This window comes from Cynoglossus semilaevis, chromosome 18 (assembly GCF_000523025.1).
Source record: "Cynoglossus semilaevis isolate Cse_v1.0 chromosome 18, Cse_v1.0, whole genome shotgun sequence".
Taxonomy (NCBI): domain Eukaryota; kingdom Metazoa; phylum Chordata; class Actinopteri; order Pleuronectiformes; family Cynoglossidae; genus Cynoglossus; species Cynoglossus semilaevis.
In genome coordinates this window covers 2,548,830-2,563,411 of record NC_024324.1, presented here as the reverse complement: position 1 = coordinate 2,563,411, position 14,582 = coordinate 2,548,830, and the positions used below count along the sequence as shown (strand labels likewise).

General features: G+C 44.7%; 1 protein-coding gene and 1 long non-coding RNA gene across 3 annotated transcripts in view; one reads left to right on the top strand and one right to left on the bottom strand.

Annotated features, from left to right (window-relative positions):
• Positions 1-11,703, bottom strand: part of LOC103393939 (uncharacterized) — a 35,779-nt gene extending 24,076 nt beyond the window's left edge. The window contains exons 1-2 of one of the 2 annotated variants that reach the window (XR_003052688.1): positions 7,679-11,703; positions 7,512-7,601 (exon numbers count right to left, since the gene is read on the bottom strand). This is a non-coding gene — a long non-coding RNA (uncharacterized LOC103393939). Of the gene's footprint in view, positions 1-7,511 lie in introns of both variants that reach the window. The other variant, XR_003052687.1, reaches the window with a different exon arrangement.
• Positions 11,704-13,478: 1,775 nt separating this feature from the next.
• LOC103393941 (cyclin-dependent kinase 5 activator 1) lies at positions 13,479-14,510 on the top strand. The gene has a single exon (XM_025065246.1). It carries the CDS (start codon positions 13,506-13,508, stop codon positions 14,508-14,510), a length of 1,005 nt encoding a protein of 334 aa, XP_024921014.1. The 5' UTR covers positions 13,479-13,505.
• The last annotated feature ends 72 nt before the right edge of the window (positions 14,511-14,582 follow it).

Sequence of the window (14,582 nt, the reverse complement as noted above, 5' to 3'; positions counted from 1 at the left end):
TATATATGTAGATATATACATACATACAGATATATGAAGACATATATGTAGATATATATGTAGACATGTATGTAGATATATATGTAGACATGTATGTAGACATATATATAGACATATATGTAGATATATACATACATATATGCATATATAACACACACATATATTCATATATATATACAGTAAATGAATATATATGTATATATATGTAGATATATACATACATACATGTGTATGTACAGTATATATCTACATATATTTGTGTGTGGCCTCTTTAAATAACCTAGAGTTCTTTAATTGTCTGAAAACTCCTTCAGGCCAACCTTCACTTCATTGACTCTGTGTCGTGACACGACTTTTATAATTCACCCTGAAACGGGCGGCCAATTAAACATCACGACGCGGTGGATACGTGGGCCGTTGCACAACTTTCACAATTTTCTCAAGTCAGAAACGTGACACAGTGCCAGGGCTGTTTAAAGAAATTTTGGGGCCCCCAGGCCGGTTCAATCAAAGGGGGGGTGGGGGGGGGTTACTAAGAATCAAGTGCAGTGAGTTTTCTTTTGTTACATCGATTTTTTTCTTGCTAATTTTTGACAATGCGCATACATAATATATAAAGTATATACAATGGAAATGTGTATTTTTTGTGTGTGTATTACTGTATGTATCTGTGTGTAGCACGAACTCACTACTGTTTTTGTAGCGCTCTCAAACAAATGTGATTATTCTGGTATTTTCTCTGCTGCTTCTTCACGTCATCAAACCCACAGAACACGATGAAAACAGACTAGAGCCAGTGATGCCTTCGCTGTCCCGGGAAAACAACAACAACCCCACAATACTACAAAACACCTCAGTTAAATACGTCGTTATTTGTGCTGCAGAAACTCACACTAGTGGCCAAAGAGGGGAATGTTTTACAATGAACATCAAGGGTGAGAAGACTGGGGTCAAATAAGAAAAGATGACTGTAAAAAAAGCTAAATTATGTTTATTCAAGATATTTAATTATGAAGGAAAATGTCTCAAAAGTATATCAAGTTCCCCCTAACCTCCCCGGAGTTCATATTTGATATTGAATAATAAAACGAGAGTTGTTTCTCCAGCCAGAGTGGGTGTGAGCACTGCTATGATGCAGTGTTTGCTGTAAACAAACACTGCAGAGAGAGAGAGAGTGAGACAGGAGGAAAAGGTTGTTTGGAATTGTTCCCAAAAACCAAAACAACACACGTGAACCGTGAGTTACCACCAAACAATGTGTCTCCGTGTACCAGTGAGTACCAGTTCCTACAGTCTGGAACCACTGGGAAAAAAAACACACGCTGGGAGCCTGTGGCTTCAGCCCCGCAGCCCCGGGTACAAGTGTCTGCCTGTACCAGAGAACCGGCAACAACAGGAACTGCAGGAACCACAGAGCGGCTCCTGCAGCGCTGCAGATAAGAGCGGCACTGACGGAGGACCCGAGGCGGTTTGAGAAACGCTCGCAGCAGCGAACGACACCAATGAAACGCAGTTGTTCTGAAGAGACAAAAGGGCAGAGCGATCGTTTCGTGACACGCCGACTCAGCGCTCAGTGTCGCCGTCTCTGCGTGCATCATGGGATCCCTTTTCAGTTTCCAGCGTGTCAGAGCCGGTGACACGCTGGAAACGAGAGGAGTGTCGTCTCACGCACTGACAATGGTTTTTGTCTCCCAGCATGCACTTGTGATGTCACGGAAAAAATGAATCAACACAGCGGCTTCTGGAATGTTGTTTTCTCCGTTAATCCTCCTTTAAACGTTCACCTGCACCACGTCTGCAGGAGAGTCTCTCCGGCAGGTGTGTGAAGGTCAAAAGGTCAACACCCAGAAGCCAAATTAGCAGATTATTAAGACAATACTGCAAAATTCCACTAGTAGCCTAAAGTAAAAAGAACTGAAAGTACATCATAAATCACAAGTTACTGAAGTCAGCTACAAAGGACTTTAAATGTCACACGTTTTCCCAACAAAATGCCCCAAAAAAGTTGACAAAATTAAGAATAAAAAAGCTGAAAGGTAAACAAGATGAAGTTTTTAAATGCTTTTAAGGTTAGCAAAAAAGATAGCTATAAGTTCGCCGGAAAAACGCTACCAAAAGATGAAATGAATCACCTTGTAAGTAACTAAGATTATATCTAAAAGTTAGCCTTAAAGTCCATAAAGTCAAACTGTGGGTCAAAAGTCTCTGCTCTCGACTGTGGAATGAAGTAGAAGATATTATGAAAATATCAACACTTATCGCCTGTTCTCATCAGCAGCGAGCGAAGGCCTGGGGACAGCAGTTATGCAACTGTAATGAAATGATTTATTTATTTATAATGTTGTGGGTAAAACAAGGTCGCACATTCCACTCATCTAATATCTTGTTTGCGGCGTTTCAGGGAGCGATTCCGGCGGCGAGGAGCTGCTGCTCTGCATGTAGACAACACACTCCATCATCAATCTGCTCCTTCACAGCACCGGCCCCAGGTAAACAAACATGTGGTTTGGAGCGGCTTCGGTTTCAAGGCCTTACAACCAACAGCAACCCAGAAGAATTATATCAGACACAGATATGAGCCGCTTCACTTCCACAACACCGACCGACCAATGGGACGACGCTGAACGTCTGAGCCCCGTTCAGAGGCTCGGAGTTTTCAGTTCATGTCCAGTTCCTTCAGTCACCACGAGAATCCAAGTCAAAAGAGTTTTCAGTTCATGTCCAGTTCATTCAGTCACCACGAGAATCCAAGTCAAAGACAAACGACACCAAATATTAGTCCAAACTTCAGTGATTATTATAAACATGGCTAAAACTTAGCCAAATTACAGTAAACGTTGCCAAAAAGTTGCTCATAAAAAGCCTTAAGTTAAAGGTAAAATTAGTCAAATTTCAGCCTCGAGTTAGACACCAACACATATGTACTTTTAAAAAAGGGTAATTAATTGAAAACTATTATCAAAATATGAAATTTAACCCACATAACAACATAGCCCAAATAGCTCGAAGCCACAAAAAACGTAGCCAAACATTAGCAAAAATCAGATAATGTACATATAAATAAAAGCTAAAAGAAAAAAATAATTATAGGATTGTAAGATATTAAATATACAAAGATTTAAATGAAACTGAAAAGTTTGCATACCGCCTTGCATAAAAATTGAGGTCGACTTATTTATATCTAAAAACAGAGTCGTGTGAGAAACCAGATGATTGACTTTTACGGCTGCGACTGTAATTGAAGATAACGACCTCGTGAATGGACTGAGGAATGTCAGCGAGGTGGAGTTACACCTGCAACCCAATAATGGAAGTGCACTTTAGCCTCGCCGCTGGTGCCTGTAATTCATACAATTATGGAGAGAGTCAACAGGACAGAGGTGTAATTTCAACTGTCTCCACAGGGGACACCGTGTCTTCCTGATCTGGAATCTGGTCAACCGTTAAATTCAAGGGGGGGGGAGCGGGGGGGCTGTGTGAACTACAGATGCCCTCGAGACATTGGCATAGTCATTCCGACATTCCCAGCACTCCTCACGAGAAGCTCTGGACCAATCAGAAGACAGAGCTCACGTGCTCAGAGGGAGGTGAGTGTCTGAAAGAGATCAATAAATGAGGTCATGGGAATCGTACTGCAGCACAGTCGGGATTCAAGGGTTGTCTATTACAAACACTAGGGCTCACGCTGGTCCTACCAAACCCTTGAAAGTCCTTGAATTCCAGAGTTTTCAAGTCTTTGAACTCTGTTTGACATTTGACTTTTAACTTTTCATTTTGAAAAATACAACATGGCAGAATGTAACTTTAATTTGCCAACAGCCAAATTAGCTCAAGCAAACTCCATTACATTGATCATAGGTGGCCTACAATTGTTAAAAACTTATATATAAATATATATATAATATTTATTAGAATAGAATTATAAAGATGATAGCCAGTTTTATGTTTGCTAAGTATTGCTAATGGCTAGCCTAGAAAAAAGTGGATAGTTAGCCAATCATACAAACCATCATTTAAATCTTTCAAAAGAAGCAAAAAAAGGAGTAGAATCAAAAATATTACATTTTCTACAAACAAAAACAAACAATAAGTCACGATGCTAATTCCAACGTAGCCACCAGTTAGCCAAGAAAATAATCTTGATAAATGTTTGGTTGTGAAGGTGAGTGAACTGATGTTCCTGGTGTTCAAACAGAGGAGCGCCTTGGTTGTGAAGGTGAGTGAAGTGTTCCTGGTGTTCAAACAGAGGAGCGCAGCCAAGTTGTTCTGCCTCACAGACACCGAGCCATTGTGTTCTGAGGTCTGTGGTTTTCACCGCCGTTAAAACCATCAGCGTCTGTTGACTCATCGTGTCATTACCAGAGGAAGATTCTCCACCGATAAAAGGTTTCTTCCCAACTAAACACTCCTTCTACGAAAAACAATCTTTTCTGACTCCGGCCAACTCCGACAGAGTCCTGGAGGCCAAGTCTCGTCAAGTCGGGGCAGAAACCGGGAATCGGAAAGAAAAAAAACTCTGAGCTGCATCCAGTACAGAGACGATTAGAGCCGCACGCCACAATAGCCCACAATGCCTCAGTGGGTTTGAGTAAACACCTCGAAACATGACAAGTGATTACAGGAAGACACAGAGACAAAGACGAGTCACCGAGGCTTAGAAAAGTGTGGCCTTGATATAAAATTATGGGTTTGGGACGAAGAGTTTGTTTTTCTTTTCATGAGATCATCCGAGTCAATGGCTCTTCAGTTTGTTTTTATACTGGAAAGAAAAAAAAAAGAAAAGGTTTAGTCCGAGTCCACCGAGGAGACTCGTAAATAAAGAGTCCAAATTGACCGAAATAAAGTCTGACTTTAGAGTTTGTCTGAACTCAAGTCCACTGAGGAGACTTGGAGGAAACAAAGAGTCCAAGTGGTTTAGTCCAAGTCTAATTCAAGTCCAGTCCTAGTCTGATGCACTGAAGGAAATGTTTAGTCAGAGCCGACGCAAGTCATTGGAGACGCCTCAGTGAAGTCAAGTCCGAATAGAGTTGCACCCAAGTCCATCAAGTCAAGGTCCAAGTCATTGAATCGAGGGTGGACTCTGGTCTGATAACAAGGGTGTTTAGATTGTTCCATCAAACTTCTGCACAACCTAAAACTGTCCAGTCCATGTCTCTATCTTCTAGTCCAAGTGCTTCGGTCGAGTCCCAGTCCTGTAAGTTTTTTTTTTTAATTCTACACTGCAAAAATATGCGTAAAGGTCAGGATAGCAAAACTAAGCTAAGCTAACGATGCTGCAGACTTACAACTTCAATTTGGAGAAGAACCTCCGAGTCTTCATGAGCTTCACTACGACCTTCATAATCTGCACGGATCTTCAAAACATCTGCACTTCTAATGAAATACCTGAGGGAGCAGCGATCAGACGGATCTGTTGGAGCAACGTCTGCTTCCTTCACACACACACACACACACACTTGCTTCCTTCACACACTCACACACACAGATTCTCTATTAATGACATTGCGTGCCGGCAGCTTTCCTCTCCCCGCTCTCACGCAGATGACATCACAGGTTTCGACCATATTCCCAGTGTTACAGCGCGGCTCATGCTAACTGACAGCCACTGACATTAGCCAGCATTCCTCACATGCCGTCTGCTTTAGGAGAAGATGTTCCGAACATTTCTGAGTGAAGTTTGAGGAGCGTGACGCGTGAAAACATTTCTGTCACCAAGAGGGGGCGTGACAGAAAATAATTAAGAACTAATGTCTTAAAGTGAGGTCTGTAGTTAGACGCCCGCGTTTTCAAAATCACCTTTAAGTGGCCTAATAACAAGTGGGTCGTACCGTAAAACAGGTCAATGTCACTAAGTTGGTCATGGGTTCGAATTAGACGTTCACAGACGTGGGAAATCTACTGATATATTATAACTCTTTTCGATTGGTACCAACCAGGCCACGTTGAAGGTTTGTTACATTTTTCAAAATAAAACTTTGTTCAATTGGTACCAACCACGCCACGTTGTTTGTTACATTTTCCAAAATAAAACTAAAAGATTAGACTTCATTCTGTCAGTATCAGAGTCTGAAAGATTTATTATTTTTGAAAAATTGTCAAATTAAATTTAAATTAAAAAAAAGCTAAATGGAAAGGACCGGATTCTCTTTAAATGATAAATTCTTTCTCGGTGGCCCATGGACCTGTACCGGTCCGGGGGCCATGGTTTGAGGACCCCTGCACACCTCAGATAAGAGCGGTCCACGGTCCACGGTGTTGGTGAGCGTGTGCCCTCGGCGGTGCAGGGGTGTGCGTCCGATCATGACATGAGCTCATCAAGGTTGGAAAACTACGCCCTGCTTCATGTGCACGCATCCGGACCGGAATCTGATACGCCTCCTCCAAAAAGGCGTAAAAAATTTCCTCGGGATGTGTCAGGATAAGGGATGAGCCGTGAGGTGGCGAGGAAAAAAAAGTCCAGTCACGAACACCCTCATGGTCGCCCTCCACGATGACGAACATCAAGGAATGTCGATGACGTAATCCACAAACGTTTAGAGGTTTCAGAAAACGGTTCCGCCGGTGTACAACTGGTCCGACTGAAACTCTCTGACACACTAACCGTCAGCGCGGCGTGTTTACAGACACCCAGCCTGCAGAGATACACGCCGACCTCTGCCCCTGCGGAGGCGAGAAGGTATCAGCTTCCTGAGCCATGATGTCATGGACTTCAGGTCTACTATCTGTGATCGGACCCAGGAGCCACTGCATCAGGGCATGAGGGCTGGAAACATCCCTGCTCTGCTCTCAGGGCCGCTAACCACAGGCGTGCACGTGATGCTAACACGGTGAGATGCTAAAAAAAACAATCGAACCGTCATGAAGCCGTGATGTTTCCTCACGAGGTGTGAGGTGTGGAGGAGAGGATTAGATTAGATGTCAAAACAGAGAAGGTCAGAGAGCAGCTCCAGATCCAAGAGAAACAAACAACGACAAAAAGAGATGATGATGAAATCATTTCAATCATCATGTTTCTGCGCTAAATTAAAATAACGACTGACTAACAGACAGACTGACTGACTGACTGACTGACTGACTGACTGACCCAGGTATGTTCAACTTGACGTCCTGTATCACAGGACTTCTCTGATCCCTGGCAACAGGCCTGGTTTCTGGCCTTATGTTGGACCACAAATCTGTCTGATCTAAATTAGTACCAAACTCTCTGACCCGTCCTGGTAACGCTGCACCCTCAAACCACTGAACCACAGGCGACCCACAAATCCACCACAATCCTTTGTCATCGTGTCCACTTCTAAGATCTGACTACAAGAGTTCCTCAGGAGAGTAGAACCGTTCTCCAAGATTACTATGAGACCAGAGGATGAGAAGAACCTGAACAGGAACCTTTGGGCCAGAAACGTTTGTCTGTCCTTGTTCTTAGTCTCACAGTGGACCAGGGATTCTCTTGGTCTTGGTCTGGACCAGAAGGAGTGGAACTGAACTGAACTGAGTCTGTCTGGACCACATACCTTATGATAGACTCCATACTCCATCCCAAGGATGATTGACACGCTGCCAGATGAAGATGGCTGACTGATGACTTCACTGCTACCGTGCAACTAAAAAAAGAACGGAGAACGAAGGTTTAACTCATGGTTTGACAGTAACTCTGAGGACCTGCAGCGCTGACACGTACCAGTACTTCAATTATCATGTAAATGTGCACCTTCCTGTTACGGTATTTGAAATTACACAGTGGAGACGCCAGTAGCAATTTGATGCTGGCATCGACTTGTCAGATCGTCTCACTCGTCCCTCTGTGCTGCGTCAGCCGAGCGTTACCTGTTTACGCTAACCATCAAAGCACCAGCGCCACTGTTTTCCAGTGGCCATGGCAACGCTGGAGACTGATTGGGCCGCATGGAACAGGAAGTGCTGCGAGGACAACAGGATGTGCCCTGGCTCCGCCGCCGAGGGTCGAAGAATTCCAGGAAGTTATTGTACTTTGTGGAATGGTTTCTGGAATGCAAGATGTCTGACTTTTTTTTCTCTTTTTTGTTTTTTATTTCTCTGCAGCTCTGAGTCATATCACACGCTGGAGGCGACGAGCTTTGAAGATAATCAAATTCCTGTGGACGCGTGAGTGGCACATGGAATGTTTTTGGTCGCTCACCTCCGAATTCTCCTGCATCAGTCACCGTCGGCAAATGATCGGAAAAAAAAACAAAAAACATCCTAACAGCTTCTCTGATCAGCAGCTAGCCACAGAAACCGATGTCAGATGGACACAGAGTTCCAGGTACAATAAACAATAACGTAAAAGCAGGAACTTTGCCACTTGAACCCCAGCTGTTCCCCTGAACCCTACCTTTAAGATACCACGGCTAAGTGATGGGTTCTTTGTACATAATGTTCTAAAGGTGGAACGTTGAGTACGTCCTCTTTATGATGAATGCGGTGAAAGTACAGAAGCTGCAAAGTTTCCACAAAAACAAATTCAGGAAGCAGAAGAAAACACCAGGGGAATAAATGAATGTTAGCACAAAAAAACAAAACAAAAAGCTGACGATTCAGCTAAAAACACGCTGACTAATATAAATCGTGAACAACTCCAAATATGGCCAAAACCAATTCAGATCATTCAGAAATCACCACCCAATAATATAGCTAAACGACAGCAAGTTAAACAAATGAGAGCCGGGGAACGATGCAACTAAAAAGCTAAAGAGGTTAGCCGCAATGTTGCCAAAAGAAAATAAAACCCAAAAAGTATTATTAGAAGAATTAGCCAAAAACATTGAATAAACAGCTATGGAATAAATGCATCTAGAAAGCTCGGCGTTAGCTAACAACATAGCAACAAGAAATGCAACAAAAACAGAGATAGTCGACAGTTAATTACAGTTAACTAAAAAGAAAATCCAAAAAGTAATTGCTAGGTCAGAATTGCTAACATATACAGCAGCAGAGGCTAAATGTTAGCCCAGGGGGAGAGGGAGTATCTGGGTCTGAACTGTTGTATATTAATGAAGTACTATTGAAGTACTTGATTTATTTATACTCTGTTTTCAGTCTCTCCTTCTTCAGAGGCCAGTGTTTGTGTTCATCCTGATGTTAATTGGTCATTTAACCTCCTGATGGCGCTCTTTAATCCCTGACTCTGTGCAGCCCGCGGCTTCATTCACACTTTTCCTGCAGACAGATCATGTATCCGGTGTTTTTGATCTGATTGTTCCGCTCTCTCCCTCTTCCCCTCTGGATGTTTCCACCGTCTGACAGCAGCTGCCCCTGACGCGTGGACGGACTTGTCGTCCCGCGGGTCAAAGGGCAGCGAGGTCATGGGTTAACACCACAGGCTGCGCTCTAACAACAAACAAGTTGTCGGCGAAATCCTAAAAGCAGCTCAGAGGCTTCACTCTCCGCCCGAATAAATCCCATCAGCCCCTGCAAACACAGACACATGCGGTGGGTTTTCACCCCCGACTGAAGAAGAGCCCGTGGTTCTGGTCTCCTTCGGACCCCAGGTTGGTGAAGGGTGTGTGGCGGACTGAGCCGCATGAAAGACAAAATCAGGCAGTGAAGCGAAACAGGGCGAGTTAATGGGGGAGAGAGGGGTGAGGACGCTGATCCCAGGACAGATCAAATGTTTGCCCGGTGCTGAAAGCTACTTTCTGTCAGCCGGTCCAGCCCGGAGGTGGAGAGACCAGAACGCTGCCCCCCCCACCCAGTGATGATGTATCTGTCTAAAGACGGGTTAACAGGTTTGACCCCGGAACCTCACTGCAGAAGCGAGGAAGTTAGAGGATTAATAAGATGAGAGGAGACGAGGGGAGAGGAGAGGAGAGGAGGAGGAGAGGAGATGAAGAATGAATGAAGTAGATAGACAGAATCAGGCGGGTGATGATAGGGATGAGACCCTGCCCATAAGAACCCCCCCCCCCAATCATCACTCTGACACCCAGTCAATTTGCCTGAGGACATGACAGGACACCAAGGGGCCATAATGACATCTTTGAGTCGCCCTAAAGGTCCTCGCACCACATTTTAGTTCCACTGACTTAAGAATTAACATACCAGTCATGGTGGTCAACCATTGTCCAGAGGGTGAGGGGGTGAGGGTGAGGGTGAGGGGGTGTAATGGCCGTCTTCATACTCAATCATTTAGTCTTACAGTGTTGTATCAGTGCCGTGAACACACCACCTCTAGGAGGAGCTGTGGCGAAGCTAAAGATAATGACTTCACATCTGCGATGAAGTCAGACTCAGGGACATGCACGTGGATCTGCCGCCCTCTACTGGTAGGTTCCATCGCTAACATCCTCAGGGCAGGTACAACGTGCCAGGACTTAATTTACTGAAACTATTTTAACGACGCATCAATAATGTGGGAAATGTTTTTACAAGTTATGAATGTTATTATCTTTTCTGTTTTTTATTTCACTTTTTCACTTTCACATTTAGCCTTGTCGTTCTTTAATTAAGTTTTTACCATTTTTTAAATACTGTTGCACTTCTTTTTTGCTCGAGCTTAAAACTTGTTCTCAGCCTATATCAAGTGAGGGCCGCTAGAGGGCGGTCGCACCCTATGTCTGAGTCTTTCTATTAAATGGTCATAAACAGCAGAGAACGATGATGTCATTAATTTAAAAAAAATCTAAAATAAATTATTTAATAATTGTGTAATCACTTTAATATTTTTAACAAAATCGACATATTTTTAAATTTTCATCATTTTTTTAAATTTTAGAGAATTTTTAAACACTGATTAAGCAGATACGTGACCAAATGTTATATTTTCCAAATATTTTTTTCCCGATAGAGAGACGGATTTTTTTTAAACAAATCTTGTTTTATTTATTTTTTATTTTTAGAACGTTCATCATCGACTGATGACGTTCATTTTAAGCCCAAACACAGACAGAAACGTCACCTAATCCCACTGTAGCGTGTGGTCGCCTGCTGCTCCGGCTGCAGGATTAGAGAGAGTGAGCGACAGACACGTGTCAGCAGGTGGCGCTGTCTGACAGCCTGGCGCCCTTTGGCTGTATTATATCAACAAACCGGTTCTTAAACTGGGGCAAAACCGCAACAAATAAATAAAACACTCAAAGGAAATGTTTTAGAGTCGCAGGGTTGTGGGTTCTACTCCAGACATTTTAGGTTAAATACTATGTACTATACATTTGAACTAAAAGTCTGTCAGAGAGTTTAGACCCAGACAGAACCTCCTGCCGTGTCCTGGTCCTGGTGTGTGTGTGTGTGTGTGTCTGTGGTTAAAAAGTCTTAAATGAAGGACTGAGTTCATCTGTGGGATGAAAACACACAGTGATGTGATGGTGTTTTGACAGTTTGTCAGAGAAGCAGCCAAACAAGCTTTTAGCTTCTCTTTAGCCGAGGCTGCAGAGAGATTTATGACCAATCAGCTAAATGGGTTGAACAGTGTGATCGTGATCATAATGAAGAGCTGCTGCTGTTGTTATGTCATGTCAGAACACCAGAGTCCAGGACTCAGGGTCTGCTCCGAGTCCAGGTCGGACTCCAGAACCAGACCGGACCAGACACAGTCACAAAAGTCTGTCAACTCTTCTGGAGACTTAGACCAGACTCAAACACCAAAGACTTAGTTCAGACTCAGTCTTTGAGTGAATTACAGGCAAATACTGAGAACTTGACCACAGAACCAGACAGAACCAGACAGAACCAGACCAGAACCAGGCAGAACCAGACCAGACTAGACAGAACCAGACCAGACTACTTCAGATTACATTTTGCTAGTTAAAACCAGACTGGATTACTTTTGTTTAAATCAAATCAAATGATCATGTTTCCATCACAGTTGTGTTTGAAATTTGATCCTTACTCCAACTGAATTTGAATTTTCAGTCTTGAAAACGCTGATTAAAGCTGAAAGACTTGTTTTTGTGATTTTAAAAAAAATCTAAATCTAATTAATGTCATTTTTTCACCAGCCTTTTTAACAGAGATAAAAAAAATCTAAATCTAAATAAATCTAAATAATAATGTCATTTTTTTCACCAGCCATAGTTGACTGGAAGAATAAAAGGCTGAAGAACAGAAGTCTCAGAGCTGTGAGAGTCTGGGGGTAGAGGGGGAGGAGGGGGTGAGGATGAGAGGAGGCGCTCTGTGTCTAACATCAGGGAGGGAGGGAGGGGCGGTGGAGGAGGGGTGGAGGAGAGAGGTCGATCAGAGAGAGACCGTGTGCCGGGGCTGATCCTCAGTCAGTGGGAGACAGAAGCTCCAGCTGAGCGGAGGTGACGCCGCCGCGTGACGAGACTTTTACGCACGGATCCGACATGGACACGGAGAAGAGTGAAGGGACAGAGACGCTGTGACCAGAAACACGCGTGTCCTCCTCACCTCGGACATGGAGATGAGAATAAAACCTCCATCAGACACAGCAGCCTCGTCGTCGTCGTCATCATCATCAGCGCAGATCTGACCTGGATCTGAGGATGACACCTGCAGCATCGCGCCTTCTGGCGAGGACCGGTGCGCTGTTCCACATCCAGAATCACATTTGGCATCTCTGAGGACAGACCGAGTCAAAACAACGTCTGTGGCTGCGAACCAGTGACCGCACCGCGCTCTTCTGCGGAGTCAAAGACGGGAAACATCTGGAGCGAACACCAAGTAAGTTCCACAGCAGAGAGGAGGAGGTTCTACTGCTGATCTGACACTTCCTAAATCAAACTTAAATCACTGCAAACACACCGTGAAGGTCTGTAGAAAATGTAACCTACAAGAATAATGAGCAATGTTTAAATATACAAATCTGATTTGGAAAAAACTGCCCAACAACATGAGCTAAAATTAAAATTAAATTAAAGAAACAGGACAGGCTGAAGTGAGTGAAAAAGAGAGAGAGAAAAAAACTCCCAGTTTCTGCAGTGACAGATGTGGATTTTACAGCATTTACTTCAGTTTAAATCCAGTATCGGAGGTAAATGTTGGCTTTAAAAATATCTGACAGTAAATCTCCATAAATCTGAGAGTCCACGCTTTTTTAAGACACAGATTTATGACTGTCCAAACAGCCGTGTGCCAACGGCTCCGTCTGCCACTGCATTTGGGAAGATTAATCAGTGGACGGCACTTCTGGTTAATTAGTGGGATAATAACGAGAGTCGACCTACAAACAACTAAAGGGTTGATGAAGAAAAAATAAAATAAAATGCAGGAATAGACAGGAAACAGGAAAGATTAAAGGTAAAAACATAACAGTTAAAAAAATGTAAAATAAATATTGAGTGAAAAACATAGGAGCTAACATTTAGCCAAAGGGCTACGAAAAACAAAAACAAAACTGCTAAGAACCAAACACAAATGTAAGTGCATTATTAACAAAAAAAGTAAAGAAATGTCTGTTTTCTGTCCCAGGTCGTCCCTCCTCCTCTCACAGTGACATGTCTGTCCATGTCCCGTCTCCTGGACTCTGAGATATAAACCTTTCCTTCTCTATCGCCCCAGAACTTCACCCCCCGACACCAGAGTTTTGACCCACCATGGGAACCGTACTGTCCATCTCACCCAGCTCCCGTAAACCGGGCTACTACGAAAACCACGCCGGTTCCCTCAGCCACTACCCGAGCATCAGCAGCCGCTCGCTCAACAGCCAGAGGGAGCGCGGACTGAAGAGGGGCCAGTCCATCTTCCTGCCGGCACTCACGTGGAAGAGACTGGTGGCCTCCACGAAGAAGAAGGGCAACAACAACAAGAAGGGTTCCTCGGGAGTGCCGTCCAACCTCGGGGAACCCCTGAACAACAACAACAACATCAGCATCTACCAGAAGGACTCGGTGCTGCACCTCAACCGAGAGAATGTGAAGAAGTCGCTGTCCTGCGCCAACCTGTCCAGCTACGAGGGTCCGGCGGGTCTGGGCCTGGGCCTGGGGCTTGGATATGGACTGGGGATGGGTCAGGGCCACGGATACGCCTACGGCAAACCTCAGCAGGTGTCCTCTGTGACGAAAGTCCCGCCAAATGTTGCGACCTCGTCCCCTAAGCGAGTGATCGTGCAGGCGTCCACCAGCGAGCTGCTGCGCTGCCTGGGCGAGTTCCTGTGTTGCCGCTGCTACCGACTGAAGCACCTGTCCCCCGCCGACCCCGTCCTCTGGCTGCGGGCTGTGGACCGATCGCTGCTGCTCCAAGGATGGCAGGACCAGGCCTTCGTCACGCCGGCCAACGTCGTCTTCGTCTACATGCTGTGCCGAGACGTGGTGGACGGCGACCTGGTGGCGTCGGAGCACGAGCTGCAGGCCATCCTGCTCACCTGCCTCTACCTGTCCTACTCCTACATGGGCAACGAGATCTCGTACCCCCTGAAGCCCTTCCTGGTGGAGGCGGGTAAGGAGGCCTTCTGGGACCGCTGCCTGGCCATCATCGACGCCACCAGCTCCAAGATGCTGCGGATCAACGCAGACCCGCACTTTTTCACACAGGTGTTCGCCGAACTGAAGAGCGAAGGCAGCTGTGTTCCTCAGGATTACAGTCGCATGTTGGATCGGTGAGGAGCGCCCTCCACTGGTTACATGCCTGCTGCATCTCATGCACACAATTACTTGCACATTCAGATCAATTCC

Excerpts from the sequence above, each read along its gene's own strand:
- LOC103393941 (XM_025065246.1), top strand. The coding sequence starts at position 13,506 with ATGGGAACCGTACTGTCCATCTCACCCAGCTCCCGTAAACCGGGCTAC.